The sequence below is a fragment of the Peromyscus leucopus genome, chromosome 6, assembly GCF_004664715.2.
Source record: "Peromyscus leucopus breed LL Stock chromosome 6, UCI_PerLeu_2.1, whole genome shotgun sequence".
Classification (NCBI taxonomy): domain Eukaryota; kingdom Metazoa; phylum Chordata; class Mammalia; order Rodentia; family Cricetidae; genus Peromyscus; species Peromyscus leucopus.
In genome coordinates, this window is record NC_051068.1 from 82,491,087 (window position 1) to 82,514,901 (window position 23,815).

A 23,815-nucleotide genomic window follows, 5' to 3' on the forward strand; every position below is an offset into this window, starting at 1 on the left:
CTTGAGCCCTGTGCAGACCCCTGCATCTGATTCTGAGGACCCCCCCCCTCCAAGAGTAACAAACATTCAAATGCACCCACGTCCCTCATTCAATGTAACTCTTCTTTAGTTTAAACTAAAGGGGCCTCGGTTGACTTGCTTTTGAAGTTGCCCGACTATGAGTAACTCATTTAGTTTAGAACTGTCTATGACTACAATCATGCTGTGAATTCTGGAGCGTTTGCCAAAAATCCAGTGTACAAATTGTTTTCAAATATAATGACATTTGTATGGATACTAAAATTAACAAATATTGGAGTTGATATGCTATTTTCTTCAAAATTTGTTAGTTTGAATTTCTCTCTTTTTCTTATTTTACAGCCTCCAAAATTCTAGCTCCACAGCTTTCCTTGCGCCTTTGAAAGTCCACTCCACAGGTTTGCATCCACAGCCAGGGCTCCTTCCTGGGCCACCCCAGCTCCAGACACTGCAGGAGGCTCTGTGGCTTCTATCCACAGAGACCACCTACCCCAGGTCATCAACCAGGCAGTGTCAAGTTGAGCAACTTTACTCCCCTTTAGAAAACAAAGTGAATCATTGAACATTAGACTAAATGTGAGTTAATGTTTAAAGTTCTATTGGAGTTTCCTTGAATAAATTCACCCATGAGGCAATAGTATGATAGGGTTTGGATGAGCACAAGAAATGTCGCCACCTGCTCCTCTCCAGTTCTCCAGGAGGGGGCGCCAGAGAGCAGCCCAGGTTACTGTCCGCTTGACTAGATTTTATGATTGCAGTGCCTAGGTGTAGACCTCACTCTGGGCCAGCCCTGGAGCTACAAGGAGGGAGATTCTTCTGCTGTTAGCATGCGCTGTTTGGAACATTTTAAAGCACTGACTTTAAAAATCAGCCACCAACCATTCCCCTACCCTGCAAACAAGAGGCAGTTCCTGCCCCAGCCAGGACTACATAATGAGTTCAAGGACAGCCTTTGGAGGCAACCTCCCTCAGGAGGGGTCCACAGTCATCTGCCAAGCAGGTCCAAAGGGAGGGGCTGCTACGGGGACTGTATGAGAGGTCTGGCAAAGCAGAGAGCGAGCAAGCAAGGGGAGGGCTTTGCTTCATTCTATCAAGTGAAACAGACATCTTAAACACGGTAGTTCTCTCTTACGGGCTTGTAGGTTAGGGTGAACCTCTCGAGTCTTGCACAAACCAGAGCTAAAGCTTACCAAAATCTTACCTAATGTTTTAAATCCAATGACGGGAAGAATCCAGCTGAGGAAAGCACTATAGATAAGAATCCGTAGGCACAGAGAAGGAAGTGTCGTTTGCCCATGATCACACAGACCAGGAGTACAGCCAAAGCCTAGGTGTTATGGCTCCACAGTGCATAGCCAGTCACACGCCCCAGGCCGACATATTACTGTCTTTTTACACTTTGAGTACATGTGTGCACACGCACTTGCCACGGTGTGCACACATGCCATGGTGCAGGTTACTGGGGGACAATTTTCAAGAATCAGCTTTCCCTTTCCACGATGTAAGACCCAAGGATCCACCCAGGGCGCCAGGCTTGGCGGCAAGTGCCTTTACCCTCGGAGCCATCCTACAAGCCCAGGCCTAGCTATCCTTAGCAGAGAAGAGTCACAATGGCAAATCACCGGGGCAGGGCACAGCAACAAAATTTACATTGGTAGATTATCTTCACGAAACGTTAAAGACGAGTTCGTGATTTTAAAAGCAAATTTATATACACTAGAACCTCCATTTTAAAAAACATCACTTGAATTTAGCATGTGGTGGCACACACCTGTAACCTCAGCACTGGGCAGGCTGTGTAGAAGGATCGTGAAGGCCAGCCTGAGCTGCCTAGGAGACTGTCTAAAAAACCAACAAAATGCTACTGTCAGAAAGGAATCAAAGGGCCGGGCGGTGGTGGCACACGCCTTTAATCCCAGCACTCAGAAGGCAGAGGCAGGTGAATCTCTGTAAGTTCGAGGCCAGCCTGGTCTACAGAGCGAGATCCAGGAAAGGCGCAAAACTACACAGAGAAATCCTGTCTCAAAAAACCAAAAAAAAAAAAAAAAAAAAAAAGGAATTGGGAATGGCAAGATGACTCAGTCAATGACTGCTGCCACACCTGGCCACCTCAGCTCCAATCTCCAGGACCCCAGTGGAGGAAGGGGAGAACCCAACTGACTGCTACATACACTCCAAGAACACGTGTACACACACACACACACACACACACACACACACACACACACGAAATATATGCAGTAAAAATTATTTTTAAAAAAACTAGAAGGAAAACATAAATATGTAAAATATATATCCATACATACATATAGCTCAGGTATGCATGTTATAAGCAAACATTTGGTAAAATGGTAAGAATAGGATTTTTACTTCCTATTTTCCTGTAGCTGCAAAGGTTTTTGTTTTTGTTTTTTTTCTACTCAGGCATTTTATTTATATGTATGTTTTTGTTTTATGCCCCCTAGAAGAACCCCAGGACCTTCCCTCCTGTGTATTTCCATCTTAATTCTTCAGGGTTCACACTGCCATCTGAGGCTGTCAGCACAATGAAACCAAGCTGATGGGTAGGATGGATTACTCTTGTTCATTTTTCCTAGGTCTCTGAGCTACACATCAAACTCGGGGCTGACCATGCCACACTTGGTTAGCCTGGCATGAGATTCATTTTCCCAGCTCTGTGGTCACCAGTGATTGCCAGCAGAGCCATGCTTCATCCTCACAGGGAACAACCAGGTGACCACTCCAGGGCACAGGCTGATAAGGACAGGATGTGTGTCTCCTCAGCATCCTTTACACTCTTGAGAGCATCAGCCAGGAAATTCACGTGACCTGTTATGGTAGTGCAGAAAGTTTTCTTTTCTTTTCCTTTTTTTTTTTTTTTTTTTTGTTTGTTTGTTTGTTTGTTTTTCGAGACAGGGTTTCTCTATGTAGCTTTGCGCCTTTCCTGGAACTCACTTGGCAGCCCAGGCTGGCCTCGAACTCACAGAGATCCGCCTGGCTCTGCCTCCCGTGTGCTGGGATTAAAGGTGTGCGCCACCACCGCCCAGCAACAGAAAGTTTTCTTTTCTCTTCTCCTCTCCCCTCCCCCTCTCCCCCCCCTCCTTTCTCTTCTATTCCTCTTCTCTTTTCTTTTCTTTTCCGAAACAAGGTTTCTCTGTGTTAAGAGCCCTGGCTGTCCTGGAACTCGCTTTGTAAACCAAGTTGGCCTCGAACTCACAGAAATCCACCTGCCTCTGCCTCCCGAATGCTGGGATTAAAGGCCTGCGCCACCACACCAGACAAGTTTTCTTTTCTTTTTAGCTAGCAAAAGCTTCCTTACCGTTTAAAGATGAGTTGCTCCTGGGCGGAGTGTCAGCTCACTAACCTAGTATAGGAAAGGTCCGGCGTTCAATCCCGGGCACCACAAAATCAAATTTGAAAAAGGGAAAAGATTAACTCACAATAAATATTTGAAAGAGGAATTTCTGCAAAACTGAAAACCAAAGTCCCATTGATGTGAAGCTGGAGAGGTTGCTAAGGAACATTTTGTTGGTTAGTGATGTGCTGCGGGCTGGGCCTCAGCGCAGACTGAGAAAAGCCAGGCAGGAAAAAGAAAGGATTTGACCTAATGACAAATTCCGAGAATGGAGTCCTCAGTGCTGGTATGGGACAGGCAGTGCTGGCCTTCAAGGGACGCTCTCAATCTACTAATCCTGCTTACTTGGTGCCAAAAGTTAGCTCCCCTCACCCTTGAAAAGTATTGTTTTTGGGGAGGTGCAGGCAAGGTCCAGTTAGGCATGGAGAACTTTAGACATGGCGCTTGTCTCCACTCTTATTGCTGGCCATTTCTAGCTCCACAGGCCATTCCCCTAGGCAGAAATCAATTGTGTGTGTGTGTGTGTGTGTGTGTACAGCCTTTTTGTACAGCCTTCTGCTCACGCCCTAACTCCAGCATTCAGTTCAGATACGTAAATGACTAAAATGAATTGGCGAGGAGCCAGTGGGAGTCGGGGATTAAGTAGAGCTGCTTTGGGTCTCTGGGGCACCTGCTACCGTCTGAGGCCAGATGCAGATGGGCCCTCCTACCTGCTCAGAGTAGGGGTTAGGGAGTGGGGGCTGCTGCCAGCCTGTGGGCTCCCAGCCAGGCCTTCCATCACACAGGCCTGCAATTGCGAGGCAGGAAGCCCCTAGTCCCTCTCTCCCCAGCAGCAGCTGTGGCGAGCGAGCGTCTGTTGCCTAAGCAGGAAGTGCCCTGTGCTGTCCCTTCTTCACATGCACAGCAGACTGGAGCCACCTTAGTGGCAAAGAGATGCTCTGCAATTGCACCACAGACTTGGGGTGGAAAGTGAATTGCTAGAGACGGATTCAAATACAAGCAGCTCCAGCCGTTTGCAACACAATCTGACAGTTATGTCTGTCACCACATCTGCCACCTTGGTGTCAGAACCTCCCCGGAGGGAGAGATCTGGAGAGAGTATTTTAAACAGGCTACCTGGAAGGTCCCGCAATTTTGGAACCAGAGGCCTCAGGCAGACATGCAGGGGCACATGTTCCCACCTACCATGCAGTCCTAAGAGGCTGCACAGGAGGCACGAGGTGGGAGGGTGCCACCCAAGCTGGTGTGACGAGAATACACCATGGACCTGGAGCCCCGCGTCCCCTTCAGAAGGGGCCAACTGGCTGAGGGCTCAATGGGCATCTCCTCTCTCCTACAGATACCCCAGTCAGTGTGCAAATGCACTAATCCACTTCATCCATGCTGTGTGCCTCAGCATGTCACACGTCACAGCTGTGACAGTGTACACCCGTGGTCCAGGCACTCAGCAGTGTTGGCAGGACCAACGTCGGCCTTTGTTATACAGCGGCCCGCTACTCCCCCCAGAGTGCCTTTCCATTTACCCCCTTCCTCTCCCAACAGAGACCTTCACATGCCTCATTACTTAAATAATCTTTATTTCTCATGCACTAGGAAAATGGGTCATATGAAACACTGTTCTTCATAGCAAAGGCCTTGGTCTAGAACATAACGCAAGAGGCCAACTGGGATCTGGATCTAGTCAAAGACCAGGAACCCCTCGAAGGTGGTACCACCCCCAGGGCTAATGGCAGACCCAGTACCCTACAACTGTAGTAGCCTCCAAATGTAGACACACAATCTGGGCGGCTGCCCCCTCCCACAGGGGTACAAGGGAGCTGGTTACAAAGGAACATGTGGACCGGAGAGAAACAGAGGAGGCTGATGGGCAGTGACTTGGCAGGGGCAGTGGTCCAGCCCCTTAGGCCAGGCCTCCAGGGCCATGAGCAAGCCCAAGTCCTGCTCTGCCCAGCACAGATGGGCCACAACTTCACAGAGACTGAGAGGCCAGTACCACAACAGAGGGTTACTGAGCCCCTCCTGACTGCCCCATGGCCACGTAAACCAGAGGGGAACTCAACTTTGAACTCTAGCCAAAGCCTGGATTTGCCGAGGTAGGGCTCCCGAGGCTAACGGGACCAGCCCCACACAACTATCCCAAGCCCCTGTGGACACTGAAGACACCAGAGAACAGCCGGACTTCTGACAATCCTGGGACGGGTCACTAGCAGGGCCAGCCCTTAAATCTCAGCAGCCATCAGGTCCCACCTGAGACAAGACAACAGTGAGGCAGATTCCTGGACTTGCTCTCATTGAAAGGTGGCCCAGAGGCAAGACATGGTCAAAGACATGCAGGACAGAGACACAGAACGGAGACATGCAGGGACCACGCCGGGTGGGAGGGGTCCAATCACAGACACGATCAAGTTGCTGAGATGGGACAAGCACTGCGTGGACCAGGTTCACTAAGGCCCCGGGCTCATGATGAGGCCCACTTCCTCTGGGATGGTCTCCAGCATCTCACTCTGGACGGCCTGTGTGATAAGCGCCAGCTCCTGGCACAAGGTCTCATGGCGGTAGCCCACTCGGATGTCTGGCACATTGGTGCGGCGGATGTCGTTGCCCTCAGGGCCCTCCTTGGTATAGTTGGGTCCCAGCCAGTGGCTTTTTACCTGCGGAGGGGGGTAGGTAACGGGCTGAGCTGCAAGAAGATCCGAACATCACAGGGACAAGGCCAGGACCCCCAACGCAAAGGAAGGAAAAGAGGTGAGGCCCGGCCCCAGGCACGATGCCCACGGTACCTTGTGGGAGAAGCCACTCATGAGCACGCTGTTACGGGCCAGCTCACACATGTCACAGGAGCTGAGCTTCCACACCTGAGTGGCGATGCTGTACTCCTCCATCAGGGGTTCCTGCACAGGCCAGGTTCCTTGAGAGAGGCATCAGGCCCCTGCAGCCCCTCCTTCCCTAAGGACAGTTGCTACGCTCCCCCAGCAAGGGGCAGCCCAGACCCAGAGACAGACGCCACCCCAGGGTCCCCTAGACCCCCCCCCCGCCCTTGGCTACCTGTTGGGCTGGGTCTGACCTTGGTAAAGTGGAACTGCAGGGGGTCATCTGTGGACAGCGAGACCATGAGGCCCCGGGACAAGTACTCAGGTAGAGGGTTCCGGTGGTAGCTCAGGAACAGGCTGTTGTTGCTGAGCGGAGACATGGCGATGCCGATCTGAGCCAGGTAATACAGGTACTGCAGGACGGGGGCCTGGGCAGGGAGGAGGAACGGAGGACCGGTTAGGGGGCCTCGAGGCTCGGTCCCACGTCACAACGGTGAACCCAAGCTGGGCTCCTCCACTCGAGGATGGGTGGGAAGAGCTAACTCTATCGGGAGGGAGGAATCTGATCTCATGGCTGGGTGAGGAGGAGGAGGATCAGGAAGGCAGCGGCTGCACGTGGAGGCTGGGGGTGTAGACCCTGACCTTGCGCAGAAGCAGACCGTGGGAGATGTTCTCGGCCAGCATGAAGGCTGACACCAGGTGATGGATGGGCCCAGCCTCCCCGCAGTGCGGCCTCAGCACAAACGTGTGGAAACCCCTCTGCCTGAGGGGCATGAAGACAGAGTCAGCTCCAGAGCCTGGGCACACCTAAGCTCACCTGACTCCAGATCACGCACACGCGCGCACACACACACACACACACACACACACACACACACACACCCTCCAGCTAGTGACTATGGGGGCCTAGGACGGAGGGCTGGGGCAGATTCTTGACTGGAAGGGACGAGAAATGAAGCCTAAGGGCAGAGGAAGAGCCTCGTCAGTCTGGACGCCGGGGCAATGGGTGAGTCGGGGCACTGGTGGCCTCAGCTCAGGGCGCTCGAGGCAAGGCAAGCAGAGGCTCGGCCCTCTTGGAACCAGCACCTGCGCAGATGGTTCAGCACGGCCATGTTAGCGAAGGTGTAGTAGAGGTAGTAGGCGTAGGGGGGGTTGTCCTCCTCCACCCAAGCTTCTGGGAGGGGGCTCTCCAGGTTGAAGACGTGGTTCTCTGGCTTGGACTCATCATCCACACTGTCAAAACCGTCCACCTGGCAAAGAGCTGCTGGTCAGTCCTAGAGCCACAGCTGGGCCCTCGCCCAGCTGTCCTGCCCTCGCCCAGCCCATGCTCACGTGCTCCAGAAAGAGGTGCAGCTCTGGGTGGCTGGCAGGGTGCACGGTGGCCTCGAACAGCGGCAGAAAGATGTTCTCCAGCATCTCTTGGAAGTTGGCCAGCTGGCCCTTGGTGCGGTACACGTCACTGCGGGGAAGACAGGACACACGCACATGCAGGTCAAGGCCAGTGGCAGGCCAGGAAAGAGTCAGGGCTGTCGTGAGAAGCACCAACGCCTGTCTGAACCACAGTGGGGAAGTGGGACATTCAGAGAGACCAGGCTGCACAGACAACGGTGGGGTGGCCTGGGAGGCCCTTCCTGGCGCTCAGAGTGCCTAGCTTGGCTACTGAAGGCTTAGCCATCCCAGGAGACCGGAAGGCAGGCCCTGGCCCCTTGTACACAGCCGCGGAGCTTCCTCCCACTCTAAGGGACACTCACAAGAGGCGGGGCACCTGCACCAGCCAGCGCACGTTGGGAGAGTGCACCCTGTGCATCACCGCCCAGCGCGCCAGCTTGTCCCACTCGTCCCTCGAACGCCCGTAGATGGACAGCCGGAGCTCTGCGTTCTGGTATTTGCTCTCCTCCAGGTCTGACATCACCTCCTAGACACCAGAAGCAATCACATCTATGTTCCTCCCTGCCCCGCATACCCACATGTGCTCATCAGGCCTCTCACCTCCCTCCTCCTGTCTCTTGAGCCCTGACACTGACACACACACACACACACACACACACACACACACACTCTGGCTCGGCTGGGGAGAGCTGCCTCCATACCTTGATGATGTGAGCGAAGTACTTCCCAGAGATCTTGTTGTCGGTTTTGATGAAGATCTCTCGGAGGACAGACTCCCCAATAGGGTTGTATTTGGCGTTGAATTTGTCAAATCGATGAAAGGTATTCCTGTCCTGGAGGAGATGGGAAGGCCTAGGTCACCCCTGATCCCTGGTCCTAGTGCTGACCCAACACCCCAGCCCAGCCCAGCCCAGCCCAGCCCATGGGACGGACCGCGTGCACATCAAGTGTGTCCACACTCAAGTCATAGGCAGTGAGGTTCATGCTCTCGAAGACCTCTCGCAGCGTCTGCTCGCGGCCCTGCTCCACGTGCACAATCTCCTCCAGATGTCGCTTCATTGCCCGCTTGATGAAGCGCAGCAGATGCTTCTGGTTCATGCAGGACGAGGCATGGATGTGCGTGTCCACCTGCAGTGGAGAAGGACTGCTGGGCCCACCAAAGCCTGGGGCCTTGGGACTTTAGCCAGTAAGTGTTTGTACGCTGTACAAACAGGAGGACTACAGTTGGGATCCCCGGCAGCCACACAAATGCCAGGCAGATGCAGCAGCCGACCCATAATCTCAGCATGAGGAAGGCAGAGGCGAGGGACACATGACATAAGCTGGCTAGCTTTGGCCACAAACTCTGGGTTCAAGGGAGAAACTCTGTCAATATATAAGGTAGAAGATACCCAATGTCAACTCTGGCCTCCCCTCCACATACACACACACACACACACACCACATACTTGCAAACACACATATACACATGCACACACACCACAGACACATACACTCCTCCCTGGGGAGAGAGGGCTCAGCAGAGGAAGGCACCTGCCACCACCGACAACACAAGTCAATCCCCAGGACCCACGCTGTGGAAGAGGAGAAATGATTCCTGGGAAGCGGCCCTCTGCCTCCCCTGCCCACACCGGTACACATCCACTAATTACAGAATTAAAATGCAGTAATTTTTTTTTTTTAAAAGGAAAGGTCCGTGGCCAAAACAGTGGGTCAAAGAGGGCTCTCCATACTGAGCGCTGGGAGGACCCCCCAGTCTTTGGAGGGGCGGCCACACGCGGAGGGCCCACCTTACGGATGTTGTAGAAGTCTCGGTGCGGCACTTTCTTCTGAGCGGCCAGCTCCTTCATCTCGTTGAGCAGCACGTGCATCTGGAACTTGGAGCTCAGGTACTGTAGCCGGCGGTAGCAGAAGGACTTTCTGGGCAAGAAGGAAGGAGGACAGAGAGCGACTCAGATCCTGACAGAGGCTCCTGGGAAGGGTGAAGGCAGGGGGCAGGGACACACAGAATAAGGGCAGCAGACTAAGAGTAGGTGACGCAGTAGGAGTAGCAGAAGACAAAGTGACATTGTCAGGGGCGGGGCGGGGCAGGGCTGGGGCTGTGAGGTGAGCTGAACCGGGACAGGCAGAAACTTACATGGGGCCATTGATGATCAGGGCCATCAGCACATTGACGTCAGCGACAAATTCCTGTAGGTCAGGGTATGGAAGCTCCACCTCTGGACAGCTAGCATGCAGGAAGCTCAGGTGAGGAGAGCAAGCCAAGCCCTCGGGCCCCTCCCAAGACAATGCATTATTCCACACGGTGTACCCCAACACACACCACACCCCTCTTACTGCTCATCAGGGTCCCTGCGGGTGTAGACATGCACCACACCGCGCACCATGCGCAGACCCAATCCCAGGTCCCCAGGCATGGTGCTTGGCTCACAGTGCTCATAGGGGTGCTGCTCCAGCGCAGGGGGGTGCACTGGGGCATCTGCAAAAGACAGAGGGAAGCGTCAGGGCCAGGGCGCTTCAAGGCCTGCAGCCGCCCAGTCTACGGGCTCCACAGAGGGTCAAAGGCTCCAAAAGAGCAGCGATGGTCCCCAACCTCCACCCTCCTGGACGTCAAGAAGCTAGAAAGAGCCTGGGTGCGGGGAGATGCAGGCAGGGCGGAGGCACCTAGGCTCCAAGCCTAGATACCCAGGGCAGTTGGGGTGTGGGGAGGGAGGGGAGCTCCCCACCAGCAGACACAGGGGTATCGGGGCTCTGCTCGTAGGTTCGAGTCTCCAGGGGCTTCTCAGCCAGCTGCTGCAGGTAACGGCGGGTGGTGGGACAGAAGCTCTGCAGGGCCAGGGCCATGTACTTCTCCCGGATGAAAAGGGCCCGCACCACACTTTTGGCTGCATCCAACAGGTCCGTGAATGGCACCTGAGGACAAGGACAAGCAGTCCCTTCCTTTCATCTCTGTCCACACTCAGGCTCACACTCAGCTCCTCCCTGGGGCCATCCCCGGACCTCATACTGCCCGCCCCCAGCTCCAAAGGCCTCAAACCCAGGAGTACCTAGCCCTCTCTAGTCCCAGCCTATCCGTGAGCCTAGTCCTTCTGTCACTCCAGGCACCAGAAGAGAAATACCCTCTCTAGCTCCTGCCAGTTCCCCGGGCCAGAACTCCCCAGAATCCAAGGCTTCACTCCACACTCACCCCGCACTTCTCCTCCCCAGAGATGGTGACCCGCTGAAATTCCCGTTCCAGCACGGCATCACGCTCCCAGAGGCCCCTGTCACCCTGGCCCTCTCCTTGCTCCTTGTAGAGCCTATAGGACAGGGAGACAAAAAGGACTGGAGATGGCCGCAGACAGCACAGACCCCAGCTCCGCATGCGCTCCGCAGACCCCAGCTCCGCAGACCCCGGCTCCGCATGCGCTCCGCAGACCCCAGCTCCGCAGACCCCGGCTCCGCAGACCCCGGCTCCGCAGACCCCAGCTCCGCAGACCCCAGCTCCGCATGCGCTCCGCAGACCCCGGATCCGCATGCGCTCCGCAGACCCCGTTCCTCACTGTAAGTCCGAGTCACTGTCCGTCTTCAGGAAATCTTGTTTGGCCCGAAGCAGAATGTCCGGCTCCAGCCTAGAGGGGAGAGCAGTAAGGTCTGGTAGGGCAAGAGCGAGCAGTGGCCGCGGCAAGCGGGTCCCGGCACTGTGCCGGCCGCTGCACAGATTGTCACATGGGGTCCTCATGGGCAGGGGCTGTGGACCCTGGGCTGTTCTCACCCCACTTCAGAGGTGAGAAAGCAGTCCCCCAAGTTTATACAGCAGGCTCTAAGCCTCCCAGGAGAGAGAAGCAGCAGTGGCCTGGCTCCAAAGAATGTGCTCTCTGCTGCCTCCCCGGTGGACTTCCGAGAGACAAAGGGACAGGGAAGGGGCAGCGGCCGGCTCACTTGACATCCTGGCTGATCTGCCGCTCCAGCCGCTGCCTCCGCTCCTCCAGCTGCTCGATGGGGCTTGCCTCGGGGAACTCGTAAGGCGCGCTGCGGAGCTCACTCTCGGCCAGTGAGCGGCTGAACAACTCCTGGTACCAAGGAGGGAAGGAGGGAAGGTCAGGTGGCCATGCTTTCATGCCCTCAGCCCCCCTCCCCTGCAGAGCCTGGGTGAGGGGTGTGCACGGGAGCCAGGGTTCCTGGGAAAGGCTTAGGATCAGGGACAGCCAAGTCTGAGATGAGGTGGCTGAGGTGGAGGGGTATGGCAACAGAAATCGCTGGAGGTGGGGAGGTGGGGGGGGGTACCCGGTGATACCTCGGCAATCTCCTTGCATTTGCCATCCATAGACGTGCGAAGGTCGAGCGGGAAGTGCTTGAGGCAGGGGGCAGTGCCCGGCAGGGATCGGGCAGACTGCAGCGGAGAGGCCCCCAGCCCACCTCGAGCCTCTGCGGACACAGCGATGCCAGGGTTAAGGGGAGGAGAGGCAGGGCCTGGATGCCTCTGGAGGTCAAGAGGCGCCCCTTCCCACCCTGGGGCCAGAACCTATTAAAAGTCAGGGCCTCCACACGGGGCAATACTTCCACTGAGACAGAAGAGCCAGCCATGTGGGGCTCCCAAGGGAACTCATCCACATCTACACAGAGACCCTTCGCCACCCCAGGCTCAGGGATGAGGTCCTGCGCCTGCCTGTGGAGCAAGTGAATCAACTCTGCAATAAGAACTTGAGGTGGGGGTAGCCCATTCCCTTTGATTAGGAGACTCTATCTGCAAGTGACTATTTTCCAGAAAGGGGTGCACATGTATGTACGTGTATACACACACACACACACACACACACACACACACACACACACACACACACCCCAGGCACTCATTTAGGACCAGTGACCACACTAAGGATCATCAGCTTCTAGGGCACTAACCCAGCGTCAGATCCACCCCTGGCCTAACAGATCCTTCACTGAGAAGAAAAGAACAGCCGTCTACTCTCCTAGACCTGCAAGGCACAGGCAAAGTACAGCAGCACTCAGCTCTGACCTGAGAAGCAACTCTCAAGGAAGAGGACCTGGTTGGCACGGAACCCTCTCTCCCCCTGGAGTACTGTTCCAGGACCCCAGAGCTGCCAACAGGAGGGCTGATCCTAGGCTACCCCTCCCACGGCTGGCTGCCCCTCCGAAGGGAGCTACCACAGTCCACGCCACTTGGAGGCCTTAGGATCTGGGCAGGAGGCCCCCTGGAAGGCCCTGGGAAAGGCAGAATTGAAAGCCAGATGTCTTTCTACTCCAACAAGGGCCGAGCAATTCTTCCTGGGCCCCACCACAAGGCTAACACTGACGGCCTGAAGCTGCTAGTCTCCTGGACTGCCTAAGTTCCCAGCCCACCGGGATGGACCCTTCTAGGTCCTCCAGCAGTCTTAGCCTTCTCCTGCAGGAAGCTGTCCACAGACCATCTGGTTCTCCCAGCCAGCTGAGGAAGACGCATCCCTCCAGAACCCCTCTCCCCCACCTCCACTCTGTCTTGGAAAAGGACTCGGAGGCTCTGTCTAGGCATGATGCCTTAAGGTCTCTGTACCCACGTCCTAGTATTCCAGGTACAGTCCCAAAGCTGGACAAAGAAAGAGAAAGCAGCTAAACCTGGATCAGGACCCAGCCGCCGACTTGCCTTGGTCCCTACTGGAACCCTACCTGCAGAGTTCAAGAGTGCTCTGGTCAGCAGCCCTGCGCCCCTTGCCTGCCTGTTTGCCTCGTGAAGCTGCAGCCGGTCCCCCAGGACAGCTCAGGGGCTGGCATGGGCTGTACCAAGTGCAGCTATAAGCAGGGGAGACCCTGGGATGGCCCCAAGGAGGGGGCCGGGAGAGTTCAGGGGAGTTCAGAAATCCAGAGAAGGAGCAGGAGGAGTTGGGAGGTGAGAAGAACTCTAATTCTAACAGGACCTTAACCTCTTCAGTGCCAGTGAGGCCCACCCACATCCAGGGATCTCAACGGGAAGAAAAAGAGACAGGTCAAGGCAGCCTGGAAGGGAGGGGCCAACTCTCCTTAAAACCACAGCCGTAGGGGACAGAAAGTACACAGCCTGGCTGGCCTAAGGGTAGGAGGAGAGACAAGGAGGGAGACCCGCCATCCTCCCCTGAGCCCTGTGCCTCTGGTCAGCTTCCTCTACCACTGGCCTAATCTGGATAGGAGCTAGCTACAGAGGCTTCTCAGCCTACACGCCAGTCCCAATCCCACTGTCAGGGTAGAGACATCCTATTCAGGAAGAGTACCTTGGAATATGGGAGCAGCAGTTGGAAGACACAGAGGACTCTACTTTTGTTTATTTGCTTGTCTTAAGCTCTGGACACAGGCTATAAATGGGTGAGAAGTGGCCTTGTCCTATCTGGCCACAGCTCCGGGACTCACAAGGGGAATGTCCCACAAGCGTTCTGTAAAGCTTAGGGCTGGGATCCCACGGGACTGCAATCAGAAATTCCTGGGACGCTGCAAACACTTCCCACATGGAGACCCTTCAGTGGGGAGAGTGAGAGGTTCCCTGAGCCCAGTGCAGGGGCAAGGCTGTAAATTGGGAAAAACAATGAAGAAAAAGAAAGTTTGGATGGGTGATGAGGCGATTCCATGTCTCCCCTGCAAGAAAGCAGACTAGGAGGAAAAGGCAAAGATCAATACCTACCCACCCAAGCAAGGGTTTCAAGTCTTTGATTATCAAGAACCCAGGTCCTAGGCCAGGCAGTGGTGGTGGTGCACACTTTTAATCCCAGCACTCGGGATTAAAGCAGAGACAGGCAGATCTCCGCATTCAAGACCAGCCTGGTCTACAGCGTGAGATCCAGGACAGCCAAGGCTACACAGAGAAACCCTGTCTCAAAAAACAAACAAACAAGCAAACAAAAAAAACCCCAAACAAACAAAAATGAACCTAGGTCCTATCCATTCTCTCAAATACCCCTCCAGACCATTTAGGGGTTTTGTTTTCTGTCTTTTGCATTACTGGGACCACACCTGAGGCCTTGGGTCTGCAAAGGAAGTCCTCTACTACTGAGCTATATCCTCACCCTTTTCTATTTTTACTTTTAGGTAGGGTCTTATAAGTTCCAAGCATACCTGGAAACTCATGATCCTCCTGCCTCAGCTTCCCAAGTAGCTAATTACAGGTGTGCATCACTACACCCAGCCATTAACCACTTCTAAGTCCCTGAAGGCAGACCAGGGAGCTGCAGAATAAAGTCAAAAGCCTTCCTTTTAAACCCTTTCCTGTCGGGTAGCCCTGGGCCTACGCAGCAGTGCAGGGAGAGCAGGAAGGCTTCCAGCAGCCAGAGTCACCTTCCCAGTCTGCCTCACAACTGCACAAGACCACTAGATTCAGCAGAGGCAATACACCAGCAACCACCTCCACACCCCCTCAGGCCAGCTCCCGTCTCCCTGGCCCTGTGCCAAAAGTTGGCATCCCAACATCACATATACAGTGCAAAGCCAAGGGGGGGACCACTCCATCAGCTCCAGGATTCTGGTGCCTGGTCCCTCCTTTTGACTAGGAGCCCCCCTCACTCATTATCAAGACGGCCTCACTAGGCCTTGACACCAGGGACAAGATGCTCTCAGGGTCTAACCACCTAAGGGTCTCTGGCTCAGCAGCAGGCATACACCTGGAAGACACAGATCCACACACAGCCTGAGACAAAGATCCGAGCACGCAGCTCAGCACCCGACAAAGCCCTAGCCGGGCATCTTGGACAGCGTAAGAACAAGCCAGGGGAGGACAGTCAGGGTGTAAACACAGCCACAAAGGGTTAACAACTCCCAATCAGGGTGTAAACACAGCCACAAAGGGTTAACAACTCCCAATCACCAAAAGGTCTTTCTTTAGCCAGAACACTTGAGAGCTGCAGACACCCACAGCCCTGGAGGCACCAACTCCAGTGGCTGAATCCTCACCAGGATGGACAGTCGCCACCACACACAACCAGCTGCAAATGGTGCAGAGATGGCCACAAAGTAGGGGCCAAACCCAAGGGTGCAAGGTCCAACAGCCCACTGGCCATCCCAAGGACTCCCCGCTCTCCTGAAGAGGTGTACAACACAGACCAGGAACAGGCAAACAGCAAGGATAGTAGCCACTGGGCCCTAGCTCTGGTGCATGTGCCAGCAATGCAGGACCCCAGATGGCAAACCCCGCCACTCACAGAGTTCTAGATCCTCAGCCTGCCTAGTACAGGCACCAAACACGGTGGCCAGTCCACAAAGCAATCAATCCCACACCACCCTCCCCACTCCATTCACATACACTTCACACGCAGCCTTAGCATCTGCCCAGGCAGACACGTGTGCCTATACGCCTCTTCTGCACCCACATGCACACCCACTCCTTGTTACGGAGGGCAGCATCCCTGACACGGAAACCTCAGGCATCCCCTCCTACCTCCCTCCCTGCGCCACCCAAACCAGCCAGTCAGCCCTGGAACGGAGGTAGAGAGGATCACTGCGGAGGGTGCTGCAGGAGGGGGCCCCTCTCTGAGGCACTAGGTGGCCCGGGCAGGCGGTGGAGGAACCCTTGCCTGAAACCAAGAACACTTACCTGGAGCAGCAGCGGAAGCTTGCAGGCTGGCTCGCTTCTTAAAGGGATATTTGGCCTTGGACTTGCCTGGGCCAGGATAGGATGCCATGGCTGGGGCCAAGGCGACAGCGGAGGAACCTCACCGGCTGGGGCCAAGCTCTCTTACATCCAACCCCTTCCTCCGCCCCGCCCCCGGCGGGAGTGACTGATGCAGGAAGCAGCGCCCCGCAGGCGGAAGAGGCCCTGGCCACGATTTCTGATGTTGTCTAGGCAACCTCGGGGAGTGGGGCCTCCATCCTGCCCCTTATCCCTCCCTTCCCACTCCAGTCCCTAGAGTGACGTGACTGATGGTGGCTGGGACTGGGGTGGGGGTGGGGGTGCAAAGAAAACAGATGGCGCACCGCCAGCTCTCAGCTCTGCAGCACCCTCACCCCACCTCGGGAACCCTCATCCGTTGCCAAAGCTCCAAGGCAAAGAAGCCAAAGTCCAGGCTAGGCTGGTCCAGCCGGCCAGAGAGAAACATAATAAGCAAGAATACAGCCTGAGCTTCTCCAACCTCAAAACCCATTTCCTCCAGGGACAGGGCAAGCGTACTCATGAAAACCCAGCGCCTCTGGGGCAGAGCCGACTCTTTTCTTCTCCATCTGACCCCTGCTCTAGGGACAGTCCAGCTCTGGGAGAAGGAGGCTGAACTGAGAATTCGAGCCCAGGAGGGAGGGGCCTGCCTTGGGAAAATTCCATTGACCGGCAGAAGCTGCCTCCTAGGAAGACAGGAAGAGCAGGAGGCAGGGTCCTGTCTGAGGTCTGTGGGGAAAGACCCCAGCCTCCTCTGACTTGTCCATCTGCTTGCACACTCAAGGTCTGCTTCCCGAGACCCTTCTAGGATCTGCTCACATCCCCTAGGTCTTGCAAGGCTGTGTGCCAAGACGCCCCCACCCTCTTGTCACCGGACCAAGGCACCTCTGTCCCGGGTTCCCTCTATAGCCAACACACGCTTACCTGAGGCCATACTGCCCGAGTCCCAAGTGGTACCAGGGAGGCTGCCTAGGAAAGTCTGCACAGCGGGGAAGCACGGCCGAGGAGGGGGAGAGGGCCCCCAACGGGGCGAAGCCGCGCCACTGGCCCCTGCTCCCGCACTGTGAGAAGCGGGAAGAAGGCAGTTTTTCAAAACGGCCAGCTGGCCCCAGGCGGACTCCCACCGACTTCAGCGGCCAGACTGACCTCCGGAGACCCTGGCGCCGCGACCCCCCCGGCCCGCCCGCACTCAAGAGGAAGCCGGCCACGTGCTCCACAGAAAACCGGACCCGGAATTCGCCTAGGGTTCTTTCACTACTTTCTGGGTACCAATTAGAGATCCGAACCTCGTGGCCGGGCTTGCGGGGGGGGGGTCCCGCAACAGGTGCGACCCCGCCTAAACCTCCCCGGCTGCGCGCCAACCTCGCCGGCCCCAGGCCCCGCCAAGTCTGCGGCCACGCCCCGTTCGGCCACGCCTCCGATCGCCTGGCCACGCCCCCACCATTTTCCCTGTTTCCCTAACGCCACGTGGGCATCCACGCGGCCAGGGTTGGCCTGGCGTGGCCCTTTGGTCTTGGGCGATTTCTGTGCGTCAGCTTCCTCGTCATTAAGATGAGGTGAGGTAATGACAGCATCTCACCCAAAGGAGTTACAGAGGAATGAATGTAAAGCCCCTTTGCCCAATGCTTGGCACCAAGTCAAGTAGCTATTATTAGGGTCCCAGAATCCATTTTCTGCAGAAGCCCTGCCCTTGCATTCTCCGCATTCCCACCTGAATCAGTTTCCTTCTATTGGGCATTGGTAAGCAGGGTGTGCCCTTCAAGGCTGGCTCCCCATCCCACATTAGTTTCTATGTTGAGGTCAGACTAGCCAGAATGTCTAGGTTCAAATTCAGGCATCACCACCTACTTCCTGACTGACGCTGAACTTCTCTGTGCTATTTCTGTAAAATGAGTGTCTGCCCTAAAGGATGCTGGTGAAGATAAACGAGTTAATTATAAGTGCTGAGACCTGTGCCTGGCCTGTAAGTTACTACCTAATCAGTGTTCATGTAACATTGCTTTGGCCTGGGATCCTTATTGCCAACTCGTTGATTCCCCTTGTGGGTAAGTGAAATTGGGCTGTTTGAATAGGGCTGCAGACACCTCTCAAACCAGCATTCCTATCTCCAAGGGCCAGTCCTACCTAAAGGAAAACGGTAAAGTCCCCTCACTAAAAGCACTTACCCTACGAGCAGCAATTGGTCCCTTCCCTATCGTTACCCTTGGGGGAGTCCTTTGCCCTCACACCCAGATGTTCCAAAGATCTCACCGCTCCTGCCTCCACCCTGAACTCTGGGTCCTGCGCCCCATTCTCTAACTATCTACATCTGAGGCAGCCTCCAGGGTGTCTCCTGTCCACTCTGCTTAAACTTTAAAAACTATTGCCTTGGGCTGGGGCTGAGGGCTCAGTGGCACTATCCCGCTGCCTTATATGTGAGAGGCAATGCCCAGCACTACAGAAAGACAAAAACACAAACAAGAAACCCCCTAGGTGGCCTCCATCAACTTGGGAGAGCTGTGGTGTGTGATTCTCCAGCTCACCCAGAATCAAAGACTAAAACAGAACAAGAGATACATTGTTCTTAATTTGTTATGTTGAAATATTTAAACAGGAGCCACTCAAAGCGTCCCAGTACAGGTGAGGATGTATTCAACTAGGACACACATTATATGACCATAAACACTAATATAATCTAAGAACCGGCTAGCAAAATATAATCAAGGGTCTCAAGTTTCACTGTTTAACCCAGTAATCCATTTCTAACAAGTCTATTTTTTTTTTATTTAAGATCAAAAAATAATTTTATTAGTGTTTAAAAGAAAAGCCCCAGGCCATGCAACGTGTGACTCTCTCAGCAGCTGCCTGGAAGAGGAGAGGAGAAAGGAAGACATGTTTAAAAGAAAGAGAAAGAAAAAAGAAAAGTTGCACCTTTCTCTTCTGGACACAGGAAGATGGGCAGACCCAGCAAATCTCATGGCGACTTCCAGGGATTTCTTTAAGGGATGGGAATCACAAAACTGTTCTGTTAAAAAAGGGTTATCTGGAAGGAGTGGGAGGTGAGGGGTGAGGGGCGTGGGGGTGAGGAGGTGGCGCGTGCCTTTAATCCCAGCACTCTGGAGGCAGAGGCAGGTGGATCTCTGTGAGTTTGAGGCCAGCCTGGTCTACAGATGGAGTTCCAGGACAGCAAGGCTACAGAGAAACAAACAAAAAAAAGATGATCTGAACCCGGGCAGTGCAAGCCTTTAATCCCAGCAATCAGGAGGCAGATGCAGGAGGGTCTGAGTTTGAGGCCAGAGGCTAGCCTGGTCTACAGAGTGAGTTCTAGGACAGCCAGGACTACCCAGAGAAACCCTGTCTCAAAAATCCAAAACAAACATAATAATAATAATATAAAATAAAGGGTTGTCTGAAAAATATCCACAAAGTTGTTCAATATTGCAATATTTACCACAGAAAGTTTGGAAACATAAAGGCCCAACAACAAAGGAATGGTTTTTGTTTGGTTGGTTGGTTTTCGGTTTTTCAGGACAGGATTTCTCTGGGTAGCCCTGGCTGTTCTGGAACTCTGTACAAGCTGGCCTCAAACTCAGAGATCGGCCTGCCTCTGCCTCCCCATCGCCTCCCGGCTAAAAGGGAATGTTTAAATGAAAGCAATGAAATATAACCGTTAATACTGGTCTTGGAGGATTTTTTTAATCATGTGAAAATGCTTACAACATAAAGTTAGGTGAAAGAATGGATGCAAAGAACTACACATATAGAATGGTCTTAATGGTGTGATACATATGACACAGAAATCAAGATGATAGAAGCCAACAAAAACCCTGCAGAACACTAATCATCCGTCAGTCTCCCCTAGGCTAGGAAAGTGGGCTGTTCTGAATATGACCCTTAGACATCGTGAGCGTTGTGAGAATGTTGGCTTCCAAGAATGAACAAAATAAACCCCCAGATTAACAAGCAAGTACCATGAGGCCATATAGATGCTCATTTATATTCTGGTATGATGCAGATTTTGGCATAATTTTAAGGGTCACAGCCGTACACTGGGCCAGGCCTATGTGAATCCCCTAATCCAGATCTACCTACCTACCTACCCAGCCAATAGATGGCAATCCTGTTCTCCACCCAACCCAGGCAAACCAGTTCGCGAGCGCCTTCATCTTGAAGTCCTACCAACAACAACACACCCTTGACTTCCCCCTACAGCCCTCCCCACCCCCTCACTTCCAGGTCACGTGGCCTGTAGCGGTTGTTAGGGAGTCTGCCCTGCTTCCAGCTCAGCATCAGTGTCCCACCTACTCAACACAGGCTGAATTTCAGTGGGGTTTTCTTGTCTGCAGAGCAGAGCATGGAGAATGAAGGAGTGGATCACCCTGTGGCCCGGGACTTTCTGGTATTGAAGTCTTAATGCTGCCTCAGTCTCTGGGACTTCCCTGCCTCCAAACACAGCTTCCTCCTCCTAATCGATTTCCACCATGGCTTCTCAGCTGGACCTCCCTGAACCCCTCCCAACATCAGCACACTCCCGTTTTATCTGAACAGCTTTCCTGCTTTTCTGACCTTCAGCTCCCTGGTAATGCCAGCCTGGCTAGGAACAGACCTCTACTAGCAGATGCTAGACTCGGGAGAAAATAGCTGAAGCTTCCAAGGATACTTGCCCAGGGCAAGTTCCTATGCCCTATCCTATTTCCAGATCTTTCTAGAATCAAGCTTGACCCAGCATCATGCAGTTGCCTCTCTGCTTGTCCACAGGTCAGGTCCCCACCTGACATTCAAGGCCCTGCACTAGCTGGTCCTTTTCCCTTTCCCGTCCTCATCTCCCAGCTCTCCCATCCTTTCATGTCCTGTCACATCAAGCTTTCCAGTCTAAGCTCATATTTACCTCATACCTTTTCTCTTTCATCCTTTCCTCTCCCCAGACTCACATCCTCCATTTCTGCTGACCGGCTCCCCGTGGAAAGTCTGTCCATTTCATCATCACCTCTTGCTTTCAATATTACTGTTATTTAAAATGTGGCCCTTCTGTAGCTCAGGCTAGTTGAGAACTGAGGATTTTTCTACCTCAGCTTACTGCATGCTCTGTTAAGGGCATGAGCTGCTGGCTTAGGCACACACACACACACACACACACACACACACACACACACACACTTTAAAAAAAAAAAATAACAATCGATGTGTGTATAATTGCCTCTCCTACCAGGGGGTGGAAGCAAGGTTTTCAACAGCCCTGAATCCCCCAACGTTAGCGTCAGCCCTTTAATTGTTACTCTGCTTTCTCCAGCCTCCTCACGTAGACTGCAAGTTCCCAAAGGCAAATCTTCCTGTGTCAGTGTCCCACACTCCATCTGGGGCACAGCTTCTTACGAAGCGTGAGGCAGATCCTGAGAGCTCCTTCACTTAGGAAACATGCCCAGATTTCTCCGGTGATCATTTAAGTGGTTGCTTTCACTCAAAATGAGATGGCCATCTAGGGCTGTGACCCAAACACCTGGGTTCTGTCCACACACCCTCATGCAGAGGGGGATTACTCTTCCATGCTTCACTCACCTCTGGGACAGGCACTGTACCCTCCTGTGCCCTGCCTTCTTCACCAGGACGTTGTCCCTAAATGATCAAGTGGGACAACCACAGGGAAGGCAGGAGGGCTGAGAGTCTCTCAGCTCAAGTGTGAGAATGGGGAGCTTCCTCCTCCTCCGGCTACAGCCCAAGCAGAAGCAACACTGGAGTCTGTTAGCAACAGCAGCTGGGACGAGAAAGGGGGCAGGTGTTCCCCATGTGTGAATCAAGCTGGGGGTTCTCTCCAGCACAGGCCCCTGTCTGTCCTCGGTTTCCCCATTTGTCCAGCAGCTCTTTCTCTCACTCAGTGGGATGGCGGTTAGGGAAAGGAAAACCATTGACTCCTCTGTTTACTAAACTATGTGACCTGAAAAAAGCTGCAGAAGCATCTGCAGCAAAGGCCCAGAAACGGTCCAGCACAAGCCTCTGCTGTCCCTTCTTCTGAACAGTTGGGCCTTCAGCACGGGGCTGGTCTCGGTGTGAGTTACCAGCACTGTGGGCAGGGCTGGGCAGGGCAGCGCTGGTGGCATAATTACAGGAACCTCCTAGCCAGGATTCCAAAACAGCCACGATTTCTAAGGGACTCTTGTCTGCCCTTAAGTCACTAAGGCTCTTGCCAGTTTCTGATTGGGAAAGCAGGGTTGCCATGCCAGGCAGGCACCTCCGCAGCTAGTTCTCTCCTGGGTCTCAAAAGTCGGGCCTTTTTAATACTAACAGGGAGGAGGGCCAAGGAAGACGCTAAGCCATGGTTCCCAGTGTCCAGTTAGTGGGGACCTAGCTCCCCCTCCATCCTCACCTCACTGCCACACAATTTTGGCTCTAAAAGTGCAGATTCAGTCTGTTTATCTTAAGGGTTCTTTTCCACCATGTAACTCTCATGCCTGGACTGTACTCCAAACCAGTTTAGTCAATCTTTAAAAACATTCGGGGCTGGGGCTGGGGCTCAGTTGGTAGAGAACCTTCCTGGTGTGCACGTAGGCCTGGGTTTGATCTCCAGCACATCCAATGCCAATGTACACATCCCAGATTGTACTTTTGTAAGGCGGCGTTTTCAGACTTGCCAGATGATAATAATCACTTATATTAGCTTCATTTCAGGCTCCAAATTAATAGTAACTGAAATTCACAGGTTCTAAAACACACCCTTTACAAATATTCTAAACTGTTTTTGAAAAGCCAGGTGACCTTATAACCATATTTCAGGAAACATAAGTAGACAAGGCTGGAGAGAACCAGCTCCTTAGGGCAGTTCTTCCCAACCTTTAATGCCCTGTGGGTCACTTGAGGTATTGTTAAAATGCAGATTATTTATTGGACTTTCTGAGCTGAGGTCTGAGACTGTCTTTCTAACAAACTTCTAGGGCTTCTGATGTGCCTGCTCCTTGCATTACATATGGGTAGCAACGGTCTAAAGCAGCAGTTCTCAACCAGTGGGTTTTGACCCCTCCAAGGGGTTGAATGGCCTTTTCACAGGAGTCGCATATCAGATATCCTACCTATCAGATACTTACATTACGATTCATAACAGTAGCAAAATTACAGTTATGAAGTAGCACCAAAAATAAGTTTATGGTTGGGGGTCACCACAACATGAGGGTCACAGCATTAGGAAGGTTGAGAACCACTGTTCTAACTTTAGGTGAGGGGTTGCACTGGGAAGACTCATTTACATGAAACTCCTGGCCCTGAGAACCCTGGCTCATGAGGTGTGTTCAGAGTTGTGTGGCAACTGCTAGACTGCACCCTCACTCCCACAGAAAGACGGACAAGAGGAGCGCGAGGGGGCAGAGCTACCCCGCCTCTCCATAGGCAGAGTCCAGCCGCCCAAGGACGAAGTGTGCTGTGTAGGTGACAGTGACGAACCGCCCACCCGGAATACCAGCAAAGTCCACCCAGCGGGAGAAGCTGGTGTGGGGCTGGGGGAGGCAAACGAAATTTCTCTACCACATACTCCCTTCCCTTCATGTCTGCATTTACCAAACAGCTGATGAGGACCTACTGGTGAACCACAAATTCTAAGGTCAATCAGATTTAGTCTGCGAACGGAAGACATGTCCAGTGGTAAATAAATTAGGAAAACAGAACAATATGAAATGTCAGTGTTTGAGTGATGGC

At 53.6% G+C, this 23,815-nt stretch overlaps 1 protein-coding gene and 1 pseudogene across 3 annotated transcripts; one reads left to right on the forward strand and one right to left on the reverse strand.

Moving 5' to 3' along the window:
- Positions 1 to 4,930: 4,930 nt before the first annotated feature.
- On the reverse strand, positions 4,931 to 17,541 carry Ampd2 (adenosine monophosphate deaminase 2). 3 transcript variants are annotated; one of them, XM_028879401.2, is made up of 19 exons: positions 17,443 to 17,541; positions 17,081 to 17,217; positions 11,849 to 11,979; positions 11,494 to 11,624; positions 11,115 to 11,183; positions 10,760 to 10,871; positions 10,299 to 10,485; positions 9,910 to 10,051; positions 9,710 to 9,799; positions 9,363 to 9,492; positions 8,506 to 8,700; positions 8,274 to 8,405; positions 7,935 to 8,098; positions 7,516 to 7,642; positions 7,270 to 7,433; positions 6,826 to 6,946; positions 6,438 to 6,611; positions 6,154 to 6,264; positions 4,931 to 6,024 (listed from the first exon to the last, which is right to left on the reverse strand). In XM_028879401.2, the coding sequence occupies exons 2-19, from the start codon at positions 17,088 to 17,090 to the stop codon at positions 5,818 to 5,820; spliced, it is 2,397 nt and encodes a 798-aa protein (XP_028735234.1). In that variant the 5' UTR covers positions 17,091 to 17,217; positions 17,443 to 17,541; the 3' UTR covers positions 4,931 to 5,817. The 3 variants fall into 3 exon arrangements, with proteins under 3 accessions (XP_028735234.1, XP_028735231.1, XP_028735235.1); XM_028879398.2 differs by lacking the exons at positions 17,081 to 17,217; positions 17,443 to 17,541 and adding an exon at positions 16,103 to 17,055; XM_028879402.2 differs by lacking the exons at positions 17,081 to 17,217; positions 17,443 to 17,541 and adding an exon at positions 13,219 to 14,282.
- Positions 17,099 to 23,719, forward strand: LOC119088258 (annotated as a pseudogene).
- Positions 23,720 to 23,815: the final 96 nt, after the last annotated feature.